This window comes from Channa argus, chromosome 16 (genome assembly GCF_033026475.1).
Source record: "Channa argus isolate prfri chromosome 16, Channa argus male v1.0, whole genome shotgun sequence".
In the NCBI taxonomy this organism is placed as follows: domain Eukaryota; kingdom Metazoa; phylum Chordata; class Actinopteri; order Anabantiformes; family Channidae; genus Channa; species Channa argus.
The window spans coordinates 2745791-2763248 of NC_090212.1; the positions used below are offsets into that span (position 1 = coordinate 2745791).

General features: G+C 39.6%; 1 protein-coding gene across 10 annotated transcripts in view; it reads left to right on the forward strand.

Moving 5' to 3' along the window:
• Positions 1-16808, forward strand: part of myt1lb (myelin transcription factor 1-like, b) — a 93819-nt gene extending 77011 nt beyond the window's left edge. For 5 of the 10 annotated variants that reach the window (XM_067480057.1, XM_067480061.1, XM_067480056.1 and 2 more), the window contains 12 exons: positions 2212-2442; positions 4567-4688; positions 5177-5239; positions 5971-6039; positions 7185-7247; positions 7443-7526; positions 10123-10344; positions 11457-11551; positions 12154-12257; positions 12361-12504; positions 13711-13773; positions 14099-16808. In XM_067480057.1, coding sequence (XP_067336158.1) covers positions 2212-2442; positions 4567-4688; positions 5177-5239; positions 5971-6039; positions 7185-7247; positions 7443-7526; positions 10123-10344; positions 11457-11551; positions 12154-12257; positions 12361-12504; positions 13711-13773; positions 14099-14239 — 1401 coding nt within the window. In that variant the 3' untranslated portion in view covers positions 14240-16808. The remainder of the gene's footprint in view (positions 1-2211; positions 2443-4566; positions 4689-5176; positions 5240-5970; positions 6040-7184; positions 7248-7442; positions 7527-10122; positions 10345-11456; positions 11552-12153; positions 12258-12360; positions 12505-13710; positions 13774-14098) is intronic. The other 5 variants (XM_067480062.1, XM_067480065.1, XM_067480059.1 and 2 more) reach the window with 5 other exon arrangements.
• Positions 16809-17458: the final 650 nt, after the last annotated feature.

Genomic DNA, 17458 nt, shown 5'->3' on the forward strand with positions numbered 1-17458 from the left:
TTCCCATGCTTGCGTGGATTTCCTCCTGGTAGTCCTGAACAGGATAAGCGTTTACAGATAATGGATGGATGGACGAATTAGTTATGAACTTTGTTTGCTTTAAAAAAAAAAGTGATGAGACGAGAAGCCGCATTTCCCTGAACAACTCTTGAGGTTGAACATTCCAAGGACAACCAGAACATTTTGCCAAAATAAGAAAATGTTGGTGTCAACACAGTATCAAAACATAGGCACCCAAGAATGTTAATATGGAAAACCAGCCCAAAGAGAAGAGGCAGGAAAGATTGAGCACAGTGAGACAAAGAAATAACAGAGGGGAGAAAAGGCCAATATGAGAGGAAGACAGGACATTATGCTGGTTTTATTTTAAGAACTGGAACAGGAAGTAATGTGAGAATTAGCAAGAGACCTCTGACACTCTGGCCCACTGCCTCCCAGCATCACCATAGCAACAGAGGTCAGGGGTTACTGCGGCTTCACAGTAAGAAGGGGTGGCCTCTAATGAGGGGGGGTGAATCCGCACATATCCTCCTTGTTAATTTGATATGAAGGGGTGGGTCACATTAATTGGACAGTGACATACAATTCAGTGGCTGACAAGGAGAGGGCGGTCTGCAGAGCATATTCACAATGACAAGAAGAGTCATTGCAACACACAATGAGGCGCATGCCATTAGATTTGTTCCTCACGAACTTGACCTTTACTTAACAGAGACTGTTTCTGTTGCGCTTACAGTCCTTTACTCGTTTTCTGCTCATCTTCTGCCTCCTCTCTCTTTCACAAGCCCCAAGCCAACCTAGTGTTAAACTGTTTTAATAGTGAAGCGCATGTGTGATAGAAGCTCATGCAATCGTGTCAGCAGAACAGGGGCTATTGTAAAAGTTCAGTTTGTCTTAGGTCTGTTCAGCCTTGTCATGAACAGTTGTCATTATCTTCCCTTCATCTCCATGTTTGTCTGTGTTGCGAGATTGTCATTTGCTTTATTGTTTTTCTGCACAGTATTCTAGCAGTAGCAGTGTTTTGGGGGGGGTTTCTTTGTGCTCTTTATTTATTTATTGTACGTCCTTGGCCCAGCTACAGTTTTTGCTGCAATCATGTCCAGTCCCAAATCGTTCACCCCGTGCGTTTGAGTCAGTGTGCGTCAGAGAGGTTTTGGCTTCAGACACCAGGAGAATCCACCCCAAGGGAGACTGTCAGCTGGAATAAGCATTACTGTGGGCTTTCCTGCTCATGAAAGGAAGCCAAAAGAGTGAGGAAGATAAGGAGAGATTAAAGAAACAGGGGATATTATTAAAAGCAAGGACAGAAAAACATGCACATACATAAAAAACAAAGGACATACAGTACAGTAATCCTAAGGGGTTTGGGACCTATTTTGAGGTATGTAGTTTGCCCTATCTACTGTGGATTAGGTCAAATGAATGTGTGCATCAATATATACATAGATTTAGACTGAATATTTTAGTGAGCAGTCAGTCTTATTGGATGTGGCCCACTTTGTTTTAGAACACAGTTCTGCCTCTACTTTTGGGTTTGCAGCAGTCTAGTTCCAGCCACTGCTGCGCATCACTGCTATCAACCCCACCCCTAACCCTCAGCCTCTGCGCCCCCCCCCCCCCCCCCAACTCACACACACACACTCCGATGTCCACTCACATTAGGCTCACACACACATGCCCTTCTGACTGCAGACCAAAGTAGGATGGAGGGAAAGAGAGAGACAGAGCAAGAAAGAAAGAAACGGAGGGGTTCACAGAGGGATGCACTCGTCCTCTTCTTGTTTTGACCCTCTTCTAGGTGTAAAGCTACACATTGCTACTGTACACTGCAAGTGGCTAATGATCCATGCTAGACAGACTTGGGCAAAAAAGACATTTGAATATTGTTGCAGATCTTTGAACTTGGAGGCGTTCTTCATCTGTCTTTCCAGACATCAGGAAAGTTAAAAAGTGAACCCAACATTTATGAAACACAAAATTCAAGCCCTGTTTATTTACGTCTTCAGTAATCATCATGTATTTAGTTACTGTTTTGCCCAGCTCTGATGCTAGAATATAAATATGTTTGACTTGCTATTTAATCAGAAACTCTCTCTCTCTTTTATCCCTTTTCTCTATTCCTGCTTCCACCATATGTTCTGTGCATCCTTCCCCATAATCATCTCAAAAACTCAACGCGAACACACACACACATTCACGTACACCCTCCAGAGTCCCAGTCTAGATGTTGATGAAAATGGTACGTTGGACCTGAGTATGAGCAAGCGTCTGTGCAGCGGCGGTGGAGGGGACTCGGTGCTCACCCCTCTAGAGCCCATGTCCCCCCAGAGGCAAGCCGCCCTGCTGGGCTCCCGCTGCTACGGCATGGGGGATGCCACCGACTGTTGGGACCTACCGGTAGACTACACCAAGATCAAACACATAGACGAGGACGAGAAAGAGGTAAAAAGGAAACTAACAAGGACAATGTTGAAAATTCACTTAACCACTAATATGTGGTTATAAATGCTTTGAATACTTTTTTTAGGAACAACTGTACACAGTATTACTACCTGAACTTGATCGTACAGTATCTTCGAAATATAGAGAAAGCTGTCTGTAAAACGGGGGTGATCTCAAAAAGATAACATTTATTTTGGATCAGCTAAAACCTTAAGGTTATTTCCCCCTCTGCTTCAAAATGTGCCAACACAAATTAAGCGTCCTTTGAGATGTTCATGAGAGTGTCAGCATTAAGTTAGAAACTATGATGAGTGACAAAGAGAAGAATAAAATAGTTATGACGATGATAATTATAAAACAGTAGTTAATGTGAGTTTGTGGTTTTTGAATCTGATAGACTGCACAGTTGGCATGTGTCACTTACAGTATCTGTTCCATGTGTCTCAGCCCAAATTATCTCCCTCCAAGCCATTGATTCAACACAGTGTCTCCAAGACAAACATTTGCATTGCCGTCTGATTGTCTTCAAGGTTTCTTACCTCCCTTACTGACTCACTGTTATATTTGGAATCATTAGAAAGTCATATTAGAGATTTTTGAGGGAAACCTAATGAATCTGCATGTTAATTGATGTCAGCATTGGCATGCACAGAGGTATCTGCTCTGTTTGTATCATGCTCCCTGCATGCTGGCTTTCTGTTTTTACATTTCGCTCTTCTCCAAAATGAATTATGCAAAGTAGCACCTTGGGAGGGAATCAGAATGGCTCATCTCATCAAAGAACTGCTGGAAATCAATGCAGGACTGCTGGGTGTGCTTGTTGGTGTGTAGACATGCACACATGTACATTTGCCTCCGTGGTGTGTGTGGGAGATGTGAATATTCATATTTGAGTGTGTGTCTGTATCCATGTCTCTTTGGGAGTGTGTCTGCTTGTATGTGAGTTTCATCCCTAGCCTACTTTCTGCTCTGCATCTCTGTATGTATGCATGTGTCATTCTCCTTCCTGTCTGCCTCCCAGCCTGTACTCCCTTTAATTGGAGGAGCTCGCTGGTTGACCCAGCATAACATACTCCGAGGCAGCTTGAGCGCTGGATAATTTGGGCTGTATCTGGACCTGTCTCTTTATAAGCATTACTGTACATACACTGCATGCATGGAAGAAAGGAAAGGGGATTTGCATCAGTAGCCGTCATGCCCTGGCTGCATACACTGCAGACAAAGCAAAGCCCCACGGTAACGCCACTGCCAGCATCGCTCTAATGCTGCACCAGAGTGCCATCTAGTGACTGCCTGATGCATAACAGGAATACACACAACTCGCACGCACAAACAGTTGTGCCTTACTCTACTTATGAGGAAACTCATCAACACTAATCATCATAATTAAGTTTTAACACCAGCCATCGCTCTAATAGAAAGTTGCAATCCTCAAAACACCGTTTGAAGTTCTGTGAACCGGCCAAAATGTCCTCAGTGGTATCGAAATTTGTCTACACAAGGTTTTAAATACATGAACACACACAAAAACATGTTTCCATCCCTTCAGAGGGCTTTATATTGACTTACCATAATCTCAACTATAGCCACTACTGACTTAAAACAAGTCTTGTCTTAATTTCAAACAAATTAATGATTTACTTCATGGGGACTTGCTTTTTGCTTTCTAAAAGGGAAATTAGTCCCCACAATATGATAGTGCGAACAGATTTATGTGATAGAAGCCCACAGAAACGCCATTAGTGAGCCCAGACGCAGACACACACATACTGCTCACTTGGCACTGAGTTACTTCCTCTCAGGAATTCTGTTTCCTAGCTCTGTTCAACTGACCAGTTAGACCCAGTAGCCACACAGGCTCATTAGATTTAGGTTTCAAACCACGAAGAGCCAGTGCCATGTGTGTGTGTGCTATGTGGTTATGAGGTTTATTGTGTGAATTTTGAATTTTCGTATCATTTAACATGTATGAAATCATTTCCGATTTTGAAAATATGGCCACCCAAGCATGATTTCCTGACAGTGTGTAATGATGGCGTGACAAAACAAAAACTATCCCTTCCTCTTTTCTTCACCGTCATACGATACCCTTTTATTTATCCTTCTGTTTCCACTCAACCACAGCCAGATGACCTAGATCCTTTCCATGACCTGCTGGAGGACCGATCCTACACCACAGATGTTAACATGTCCAGCCCCAAGCCCAAGTACGTCCAGTGCAAGGAGAGTAAGAAGGACCTTATAACGTAAGAGCCCTTCTATTGTCTCATTGTTTCTTCTTTCCACCTGACCCCACTTGCTTATTTTTTGCTTTGTCCCACCATCCCATTCCTTTCTTAGTTTTTCATCCTTCTCTTTGCTCCTGCTGGCCTTAGAGAACCACCTTTCTTGCGCTCCCTCATGCTGTGCTGCTGGCAGTGGCTTGCTATATGAGTTTTATTTAACAGCTTTATCCATTTGTCCACACTGATCTTAGAGCTGGAATGATGGCTTCATTGTAGTTTTAATGCTTTACCTATATAAGACACAATACTAGTTGTCAGTATCCTGCCATATAAGATGTAGCTGATCTCAGGAAGCATAATAATAATCACAGACAGTGAAGCTAAACTGGAAACAATGAAAACTATTAATGGAAAAAGAAAAACAATTGAACAACCCGTTTTCCTGTAATTTTCACATTTTCTTCTCCTTCCTTTTGGGCTTATAAATCTGTCTATTTTTCCGGTGGCAGATGTCCCACACCGGGGTGTGATGGAAGTGGTCACTTGACGAGCAATTTCGCCTCACATCGAAGGTGTGACTTCCTTTTCTCCTGGTGGATTCTAAGTCTATTTCTCTTTATTGTTTTCAGCTTACCTCGACTATGCTGTCACAGACCTGTAGGAAAAATGTGACTCTTATTTGTTAGACCTTTGACTATTGGCAACTTGATATCCTGAAATAAATAAAGAACAATTAATTAAAAATTGGTTATGTGCTAATTTTTAAGATAAACCTTTGCTTAAAAGTAAGAGTTTGTGTAAAGCCTCCCGAGCTGATGTTGTTCTTCAGTCTTCCACTAAACATTACCGAGCAAGACGACTGAAGCAGGTTTGCTGAGTGTTGCAGTGTGAGATGAGTCTGCAAAGACTGAATGATATCCAGCAGTCTGCAGACTGACATGGCTCCACATACATGAGATGTATCCTGAACAATTTTCTCACAAAGTTTCAGCCTTATGCAAATTCACTCCATATGTAAATTTACCACTTATATCCTTTCAGTCCTGTTGGAATACAGTGCAAAGCAGAATGTGCCTGAAAACAAATTCCTTCTTGTTGCATACGAATACTAATACTCTGAGGGTTAGATTGTTCTGATCAACTCCCTGCACTTGCATCATGGCTTTTTGCATTTCCTGGTCAATGTTTTATGTATGCATGTGATTGTATATGTAGATATGAGTTCGGGCTAAGAGACTGTTATGCATTACCGGGGAGTCATGTCATTTTGGTGAAACTAATGTTCCACTGGTATATTTTTCAGTCTCTCAGGTTGTCCTTTAGCTGATAAAAGCATTCGAAGCATGCTGGCCAACAACGCACAAGAGCTCAAGTAAGACAGGAGATGACCCACTGAGACACACTCACAACCTACATCTCCCAAAATAATCACTTTCAACAGGAACAGAACACTTTCATATAGGAAGACTTGTTACAGAACTGTTTTATTAGACCGCATTAGTCTTAGCTTGGTCTACCTAATAAACTGACAACTAAGTATACGTAAGATCCGTATGTCCTGCTCATTCCGTCTAGGGAAAAGTCAACCTTATTAGTGTTAGTTCATTCAAGCTCAAACGTGGTCAAGCGTTAAAACACTGCATGAATAAAAAGCCATGAGTCTACAGTATATGTAACTGTCCTCACATGTAGCTGTAATAGGCTTCACCTGCCTCATAAGGAAAAGTATTAAAGACTGTTGATTCTCTGCATTTTTCTTAGTTTTCAAAAATCTGTTAAAAGACTAAAGACAAATAAAGAATTCTTCCTAATAACAAGTATTTCCATTGTTGTTCAGAAACGGTAAATGAGCCACACTGTTCCGCGGGGCAACATGTTCCTCCTTTCACATGATCACACACTAATTTAGTGTTTGAACTCAGTCCCAAATACACTCTTACTGCCACAAATACTCAAGAGAGAACCAAATCCATCCTGCCAATTTGAATTAAAAAAATACTGTAAAGCACGTATCCAATACCTGTAGCTCTGCTTGTTGAAAAACCTCAGTGGAATGGTTTGGGTTTGGTAACCTGGTTTTATTGCATTATTGAGGTCCTTACATGTACATGATGTGATATTATGTTTACTCTCTTTTTTCAAATGCACTGCATTACATTTTACCCAGAAAACGTAAGTGTTTTGAGGCCAGATTCACAGCCCTCGTTTGGTGCAAAAGTGTAGTCCAGTGTTCAGCTGAGGCTCATATGAAACTCTGCGTTGGGAGTCTGACTCGATTTAAATTACTGGGACTATTGAGTTTCATATGAGTCTTAGCTGAACTTTGGAGTTCTGAGTGAAATTTGATAAAGCGTGATTAACAAAAAAAAAGACCTTAGTAGCAACCAAGACATACTGCCAGAAACCAATGTGGACCTCAATTATGTAATAAGACCAGCTGCACACACTCAAACTAATTCTTTAAGGTGCTGCACTTTTGCTGTAGGCCCTGAGCCCTTTTTGTGTTTTCTGCCCCAGGTGCCCGACACCAGGGTGCGATGGTTCGGGACATATCACTGGCAACTACGCCTCACACAGAAGGTACACACACACAACTTTTTTTAATGTGTCTTCTTCCTGTCTTTCCTGTATTGTAAAGCTCTTAGCTCACCCTGGTTCTCTTTCACTCTCACTTTCTCTCTATCTCACACACACACACCGATACACGCAAACACACACACACACACACACACACACTTTATGCTTTAACTTTGTAGCACTGTCATTTATCTGCAGTCTCTCAGGGTGTCCGCGGGCCAGGAAAAGTGGGATAAAGATCATTCACAGTAAAGAGAACAAGGAGGACCAGGAGCCTATCAGGTACAATACAGACACTGATCATCAGTCTTCTGTCTCCCTGTAAAACACTGAACTCCTTCCTCTGTCCACCAGTACTGCTCCCTGCGCACACATTTACCATTTCACTTAAATGTTTTCCGTTTTAAAATGATTCAAAGGTGCTGTGTAAATTGAATTGATTAGAAATCAGTACATAACTCTTTGAGATGCACTGATGCAAGCGGGAATAAATCATTATTCAGCTCTGACAAGACTAATGAGTGATGTGAGTGTGAAGTTTCAACACAAATCAGAAGGCAGTGCAGGAGAAACTTCAGAAATGCAAGCTTGTAGCAGTTTAGAAAAGGTAGATTCTGCAGTCTCCGGTGAGCTCATGCAGACACATACATTAGGAAAGGCAGTGAGAGATTGATTGGACTCTACCTAAATTCCACAATGGGCTTCTCAGGCAACAGCCCTGCAGCTGCATCGATTTTTCCGGTGCTGCAGAGCAAAGACACCACACTGTGGCCATTCTCGTTCCTGTCATTCGGTTGGATTTGGGGGAAAGTTATCAAAGATATCACTGTCAGTATGTTCAACTTACATTGAGGTGTCTGTAATATACAGCCCCAATTCAAAAAAGTTGGGATGATGTATAAAATGTAAATTAAAAAAAGAATGCAATGATTTGCAAATGTCATCAACCCATATTTCTTTCACAATAGAAAATAAAAAATATATCAGATGTTGAAACTGAGATGTTTTACAATTCCATGGAAGATATTTGATAACAGGATTGTGTTTATTAGTCCTATTTTGCTGAAAAGGGAAATTCAGTTTCATGCTATGCCCAATATTTTCTTCTTTAAATTTTTTTGTTTTAAATATAATATTTCTCCCAGACTTAATTGGGATCTCAAATAAAACATGTAATATAAACAAATATTATATGTCGGTTCAGTCTCCTGCCCCCGGTCAATAATTTCTGAACAGTTCCTAACTTGTTCTACCTCTGTGGTTATAAAAAACAACAATGCACTGACTGTCATTTGGGCTCCGTTAAATCAGTTACAGCACACATGTTGGTCTCATCACAGATTGCTGGATTTATTTGCTGCCAGGTTTTGGCATATTGGATCCAAGGTCACTGATGTGATGTTGTGAGCAGATATCTGATCCAGGCAGCTGAAACATTTATGGCTTGAACAGGCATCCAGAGTTCCTGTCAGAGGACAAGAAAAGCTGCAGTGAAGCGAGAATGTAAAGACATTTCTAGAGCTTATACTTTACAAATCTGTAAAATGTTACACACACGTTTACATCCTGGAGATTGACTTTTTGACTTTTTTTTTTTACTGTTTCTAACACAAACAAATTCTTTAAAAAAGCAAAAGTGGTTTGAGGAAAAATCCTATTAAACATATAGAACCTTTCAGAATGCTTAGTTGTTTTGTATTTGAGTCACCAACAAACTGACTCATGAAACACTACTGGACTCTAAGCACTTTTTAAAACACGGATTACCGAGCCTACACTCCACTGTCCCTGAACGCCTCACATCAAGTGCACCAGAGATGTTGCTTTGAAAGACAGCTCCTCTGCACCTTCTGTATAGACAAAGAAGTTTATTTTCTTAATGTAGAACCAACAAAAAAAAAAAAAGCAAGTGGTAGGTTACAACAAGAACAGGTGAAATACGACATTTCAGGGACCATGTTATAATGTCAGACGTTTTTCCTCCCCACCATCACCTGGGGTTGTTCAAGGGGGGTTTGTTTTCCTACAAAATCTGTATAACTTGACTTTATTGTGTAAAGTGCCTTGAGATGACTCTATTGTGAATTGGTGCCGTTTAAATAAAGTTCAATTGAATTGAATAAAGTTTGTCAGGAAGCTGCTATTAATATGTGTGAACACAAAGATAGACCATTAAATAATTTGGTCCAAAAGGTGAAATTTTTTTAAATAAATATTAATAACAAGAAAAGATTTTATTAGTAAAGATTCAGCTATATCATGTTAAGTTTTGTGGCAGTAAGATCAGGAATTGACACACTTAGAGGTAGATCTCAGACACCACAGAAAAAGACACTGTAGCAGACACCAGTGCAAATATTAGCCACCATGTTTGTTTGTTTTTAAGAAAACAAACTCCAAACCAGGGTGCAGCTGATACATTCATAACCAATTCTAGGTTTAGCCATAATCCATTTCACGCGCTATGACATTTGGAATAATTTACTGCCTCATTGCATCTGATTAGCACTGGCGTTGATGCACTGTCAGCATTCCAAAAGTGTGATAAGGATATCACTGGGACAGCTTTAAAATAAGATGATAATATCTTTGTTTATATCAAAGCAAAAGAGATAGAGGGAAACAGAAAATGAAATCTGCTGATATACTATGTGGTGTTTTGTATTCACAAAGCAAAGACTAAATACTAGTGGATACCAGAGAGCCAGAAGCTGAGATTCAGCACGTGACTCTTTGAAAGAAAAAGAAAACTGTCTCCGGTTTGATGGCAAACGGCATCAGCTTTGAGTGTGTTTGCATCGGATGCTTGTGGTTGAATGCAGAGATGTGTGAGTCAATCTGTATAGTATGTGAACATTTCCCTCTGACCCCCATCCAGGTGTCCAGTCCCAGGTTGCGATGGTCAGGGTCATGTGACAGGAAAGTACGCTTCTCACAGAAGTGCTTCAGGATGCCCCATAGCAGCCAAGAGACAAAAGGACGGCTATCTAAATGGCATTCAGTTCACATGGAAGTCTGGCAAGACAGAGGGCATGTCCTGTCCGACGCCAGGCTGTGACGGCTCGGGTCATGTCAGCGGCAGCTTCCTGACACATCGGAGGTGGGTGTGGCCAACATAAACTTATATAAATAACTTAAAAAATTACATATTCTCTAAATCCTGCCAAACTGAAAAAGTTGCGTTGTTTATTGTTTGAGCTTCACTGTGCAGAGGTTATTATTATCATCATCATCATTATTATTATTATTATTATTATTATTATTATTATTATTAATCTGCTGAAGAGGCCAAGTTTTTTCTGTGCACACCTTAAATCTAAGTTTAAAAGTGCATGTAAAATGATAAATCTAGCAGGAATTACTGCTACATTTGTGACATTTATTGCTAACATTACCTATCTGTTTTTCATAATAATATATCCTAGAATTAGTTTGCCTGTCTAGTCTTACCAGAATAAATTAACATTTTTTCAAGTATCACACCAACTACAAACATGATAAACACGTTTTGTATAAAAGTGGAGATTTTGATAGGCGCCCTGCAGGGGTTTCGTTCGAATAATTATCAAATCAAAATCATATCGTGTTAGGATAAATTACTTAAATATCAGTGGAATGAAGATAAGGATTTACAGTCACCTTCGCTTTCTTATGGTAAATTATTAGTACAATATGACCTTCCATTTCTCCAACTTTTTCAAATTTTTCTTCTTCTTTCTAATTTTTGTTTTCATTCTCAAAGCAGTGTGTCACCAAATTACAAGGAGACACCAAATTTCATTCATTCATTCACGGACACGTAGTTTTTTTGTTCTGGGCTACTGTAAAAACATAGACACAACGTGACAGCCTTTTAAGAAGGAGACCTGCTCTCTATGCATTTGTTCATTTGTCAGGCAGAGCGAGTACTATTCTGCCTGTGAAGGCACCTATATGTTCTCCTCTGTGACTCTGAAGCAGATTTGAGAAAAAGCAGTCTATCACTGAAAAATGTCTAAGAAAATATGCTTGTTGTTGTGTTTTTTGGAGGGGGCCCAAACTATGAATCGTGAACATTCTTTAAACACAGTGCTAAGTCACTATACTGCTCCCCTTTAAGACTGACGCTGGTGGAATACTTCTACTCGCACCAGCAGTCTATTAACCACATTGGCCCTGTTGTTTCTGTGGAATACAGTAAAATAATGCTTTCGTCCTTGTTGCTGTGTCCAGCCTGTCAGGTTGTCCACGTGCCACCTCCGCCATGAGGAAAGCCCGGCTCTCCGGCGTGGAAATGCTAACAATTAAGCAGCAGCGTACCAGCAATGGTAACTACAGCTACCACTCACTCAAACAATACAGCCAATCAGAATTCTGGATGGATGATTTTTGTGAACACCGTTCCAATTTCACATAATAAACCAATCAAGAGGAAGTGTGTGTGTGTGTGTGTGTGTGTGAGCGTGTGTGTGAGTCAGCAAACAGCATCTGAGTAAAGACGTAAATTGGAAATAAACTGCTATTCAGGAGCAGGGTGAATAATACGACGAATGGCTCCAATCTGCAGTAACAGGGCTGGTTTTACATGGCAGTAATCAGACATGAAATATGTGAGCTAGCTCATAGTTGTATGCTCCATCTGTTTTCCTAACACATTATCCTGGACCGCAGTCAATGTCAATGCTTCATAAAGAAATGTGACAAGATCACAATGTAATTTGTCTGTGATGTTTGGGAATCTTAATCAGCTAAAATGACCTGCTTCATTTCTATTGTAGAGAGGAAGACAGTCACACATATGTCCAGCAGAGCTACCAAGTCATTTTTTGTTAACTGTATTACTTCAGTCAAACTGTGAAAGTGGTTTAAGCTAATGTGTGATGAGAACTGAGGTTTAAGTGCGAGTGCTAATGCTACTCTTCGTTTGTAGGCCTAGAGAATGAAGAAGAGATCAAACAGCTGGATGAGGAAATCAAAGATTTAAGTGAATCTAATTCACAAGTGGAAGCAGACATGATCAAACTTAGAACACAGGTACGTCACTTCCTTTCTGCTGCATCCATTGGCCTGGTGTTTGACTCGGCCACCGTGTGTAGCTGTATTCTAACACCCTGTCATCCACCCGCCTTCTCTGCAGATTACAACAATGGAGTCCAACCTGAAGTCCATAGAGGAGGAAAACAAGGTGATTGAACAGCAAAATGAATCTCTCCTGCATGAGCTGGCCAACCTCAGCCAGTCACTGATTAACAGTTTAGCTAATGTCCAGCTCCCTCATATGGTAAGGGCCACCAGGAACGGCAAGCCAGCAAGTTGCAGAATGTAACAATCCATAGCATTATAGCAGCTTATTCATTTATTTGTGTATTTAACCACAGCATATTGTGCATGCTTAGTCTAAAATGTGGAGCATTGCTTGTCTTTCCAAACAGCGAGGGGGAGTTGGGATTGAGGTTTGATTGATTGGGCATGTAGTTTCTCACAGTGGTAGCAATTCCAAGAGCTGCAATTACTGCTGCATTCTACTGTTCAGGTTAAACAAAAGTGTGTGCGGTGTACATTGGGGTTTTGTCTGTGCTTTCAGAGAGGTATGATCATTCCAACCTTTATTATACAGTGTGAGAGCATGGTGCTCTCATTGTCAATTTGATTCTGACATTTTTGGGGAATGTTGCTGTTTTTTGTAGAATTATTACTAACAAAATGTCCATGTGCTTCCAATCACCTTATTCCGTCTTTTTTCTTCTGTTTCTCGGAGATAACTAAAGGCTCATAATAATCACACATTTTTTGTCCTTTTTCATCCTTCACAATTGCATTCTTTTATGATGGATTGGTTTCCACTAATTGTTAAAATAGTGAGCTAATCCTGCATTAAACATACGTGCCTAAGTGGCAGCCATTTTGTTACTATGTCTTCCTTGTGTATTTCAGCAGTTCAGAAAGGTTAAAAGTTTATGCATTTGCATTTTAGCTGCTCTGGCTCTGTGTTAAATTATATATTTGGCCATTTTATAACGTGAATCCTATTTACAACAGTCCCCACACAGACACTAAACGCACAATGAATGGCCTGCGCTCATGAGTAAGGTCTGAGTACGGTCAGCCAGACACGCCGCTCCACTGGCTGTTATGTTTTTTCATTCTAAACTCTGAAAAGCTCGGTCGAGCAATTTTTTTCAAAAGTATTCCCTCAAATTATCCCACCAGTGATGTTGTGCCTGTGCGGTTGACTCTTTGCTTTCTTCAGACTGAACAAAGTTATGGTTATTCTGATTTTGAGCTGTGTGTCTGGCTATGTCTCCTTTTGTGTCTCTGTGTGTTTGAAAGACACTTAACACGAGTCTTGTATGTCTCCACCTATGTATGTATAACTTGTCTTCTGTATGTGACTGTATGTCAAATGCTGCCACCTGGTATGTAAATGTGAGAAGTGTATTTCTCACAGCAAGCTGAAAGAATTGTGTACCTGTTTTTCTTTGCATAGAAACCGCTGACACACAAAGAACCTCCTCTAAGGAATAACAGCTGCTTACAAATGCACCAGCAAGTAAGTCATTGACTTTATTATTCATCTTGCTTTGTTCATATACTGTTTGTCAGTGTTGTTTGTTTGTTTTTTTGGGTAGCAAAAAAATCTTTTCCAATCCACATAGAAAATTCCACTGCGCAGAACTAAAGACATGTTCAACTGGCAATTCATTGTACATTTTCCCCATAGATGGCTGACAAATGATACAGTATTTTGCCAAAAAAAATATTCGAAAAAATAAGATGTGTAAAAGGAAAAACGTCCTAAGAAACCTTTAGGACATTTTTAACCTCCCATCACATGTTCTTTTATAATTGTCTCCACGTTGTGTCTCGTTGTGCAGGAGCCAATAAGCGAGCAGAACTTTGACGCCTATGTGACCACTCTAACGGACATGTACGCAAACCAAGACCAGTACCAGAGTCCAGAAAACAAAGCCCTGTTGGAAAACATCAAGCAAGCTGTTCAAGGGATCCAAGTGTAACCATTCAGCTAAGGGAGATTTTTGTTCCCCCAGAAGATGTGGTTGGTGCATCAAATCCACATACACACAGGCAGTGACGGTTTGAGCTCCTCTGTTCAGTGCAGTAACTTATATAGTGTTATGTATTCTAAATTCTGTTATCTAAAAAAAAAAAAAGAGGTATCAATGCTTAGAACGACCTCCAGATGATTTATTTCTTTCTTTTCTTTTTGGGTCTTGCTTTGGGGAAGAACATAAAAAAACACAAATAGTTTTTGAGGACATTCACATTTTGTACGTTTTCATATGAGCTGACATAGTGTCATGTAATGTTTCTAGCTGCTCATGTATGCACATTTTTAGTGTATATTTCTGAAAAGTAAGCTAACGATAATGGAACGTGAGTTCTTTTTATTGCTTGCCAACGGAGCATTTTAAACACAGGACAGTGAAATAAAAATGAAACAATTACGAGTGAGGAGGAAGCAACTCCTTTTTCTCTTCATGGGGTGATTTTGGACTTGATGATTTTAGATGTTTTTTTTTTTGTTTTTCTCGTTTTTTTCTCTTCTTTGTAGTCTTTGTCTTCTTGCATATAGATTGTTCAACAGCAAGAACTGGTTTGGGAATTGCTTTATTTTCTGACAATGCTTGAGAAACATTTTGTGTTTTTGTTTTGATGAAAAGAAACATATGTGTAGCTGTAAGGTGGGGGCATCTTTAACTGGTGCTGTAAATGAAACCGGAGAGGAAACTGACCTGATGTATGTATGAATGTATGTATGAACAGTTATATTGTAAACATCATTACACGGAAACCCGATGGTGGAAATCCCATTATCTAGGAGAGCCGGTGAATTCCTAGAGAAACACGTCTGTGCGGTGCATACATGTTCACATGCTCATACTTATTATTCTCTAATAGAAATGATGTGTAAAGACAATAACCTATAGAGATAACATTCTAGTCTTGCTAGTATCAAATCTGCTCAATTCTGAGATTGTGTTGCTAGGATCAAGTAATGGCTCAGCAATATAAAAATTAAATCATTTGTTTATCATAGGTACGGGATGCAATCTGCAATGGAAAAAAGGTTGGGTATATGCAATTTCTTGTTTATAAGCATAGTGGGGTAACATGAATCTTTTTAATATAGCCTATGTAAAATATTGATTTTTATACAAATCTTTTAATACAAAAAGTCTTTTTAAAAAAGAGGACGGAACCAGGACATTGCGTTTTAGAAGCGAAAGTATATGAGTTCCACTTTTTTTCTGTACAATTTTGCACAGGGACACCTTCGTTTCCATGTTTTGATGTTCTTACAGAAACTAAAAGCAGTACCCGAGAGCCTAAACGGAGGGTTTCAGAGGGTTTTGTAAAGAGTATTTATGTATGACAGCGGGACTTACAGGGTCACTGTCCCCACTTATGTGCCAGTAGACTATTTGCACTTGTCCTTGAAGATATTATCCTTACGTACGGCGCCGTGCAATTTTCCAGGTGACCTCTTTGGCACACGATTGGAGCAACCAACTGCTTGGAGCCACTGTAGGTGTGGATTTAGTACCACTGATAGAAAGGAAGAACAGGGACTTGAAATCAGAGAAGAAGATGATTATAACCAAGCAGTTATACTGTAGGCTATTATCAAGTGTAAAAACATTATCAATGTTCTTTAATTTTTTTGCTATGTTTTAGGAAGATGAAGTTATCCCCCAGCAGCACTTTATATCTAATCACTGTACAAAGGATTAAATAGTCAATCAATTCAAGGTTTTAAAAAAAAGCAGAAGAAATGAAGGCCTGGTGAAACGAGACCTTTGAGGGGTGATATACAATCCAGCATTACACCTTTATGCCTGACTGTATGCACCCCTCCATTCTGTTTGTTCTAGTTGTTAGAGATCATGTTCAGACTTTGCCTTTTCGAGAGCTAATGCAAAAGGTGCTTGTCGTTCACCTGATTGAATCTCATCTATTGTACTTTACTGTCCACTTTCAGGACTCTACTACCCATCATCCATGACTGCATATGCCTTTTTCCACAGCATCGTGTCTGCAGCTTTTTGCCAATATAGTAATGCTTCAGTAGAGTAATAGCTAGTACCAGTTTTTGAATTAATTCTCATTATCAGTAAAAATGGAAAAGGGATTTTAAAGCACAAACCAGCTGCTCATCTGATGTTGGTACATAAATAACAAATCTGAAAAAGAGTTATCTGTGACTATCTATAGGGAACACAAAAAGGTTGTCACATATTTAGAATGCTGATTTTTCATAGAAATTATTGTGAATTCATCAGACTTTATTATTTTATTTGAGCCAGTTCATTTTGAGATTGATTTCAGTGACCATTAACAAAGACAGGATTTTGTATAAACTATTGTGCTCTCTGTGGAACTGAAGTTTGATTTATTTTTGTACTACACAGCATGGATTTGTTGACATTTTAATTTTGCTATAAATGTGTGAGATCACAAGTTGCTGTGATATTTCATTTATAAATTGTGAACTTTGTACAATTTTTGTCATGCTGGATGTTGACACATCTTACTCTGAATAAAGAAAAAAATGTGTTGCCAGAGGCCTGTAAGAGGATTTTTGTGTGTTCATCACATATTGATAACACAAAATCCACTTTATATTTATGGAAGACCTTTACAGTGAACTTAACATTTCCACCAGCAGATGTCAGCAAACCCAACCAACACCCCAGGTGCACCCGTGTAAACTGAGGTAAATGTTGAATCTTTACAGCAGGTTATTTTTCAAATTGGAATGAAACTAAACATAATTACCAATTTTTCAAGCTGTTCTCAATTGATTCTTTTAGTGTTGCCAATCATTGATAACAAAACTACAGTTTGCAAAATTTATTTTTTAAAACTTTTGTGTGACCAGCTTATTATTTCAGTATTTTTCTGCCTTTAATTGACAGTCACAGCAGTGCTGTGAGAAACAAGAAACACTTGGACAGAGGAGGGTATGATATGAAACAAAGGTCTTTGTTGACTAAGTGGCTCCAGAAGCGTGGGCAGGAAGATCATTGGTCAAATTTTGTGATATCAGGATTGTGAGTGGAGGCGTTTGACAATATGTATTTTGTGCAAGAATTTCATTCCTTTACCTAACCACAGTCCAGAACATTTTGGACTTATTTCTTATTTTCTTCAGTCTCCTGCACTGGCGTTGTTCCACATTTCATGAAGTGATGTTTGTAGCTACTGTAGAAGGT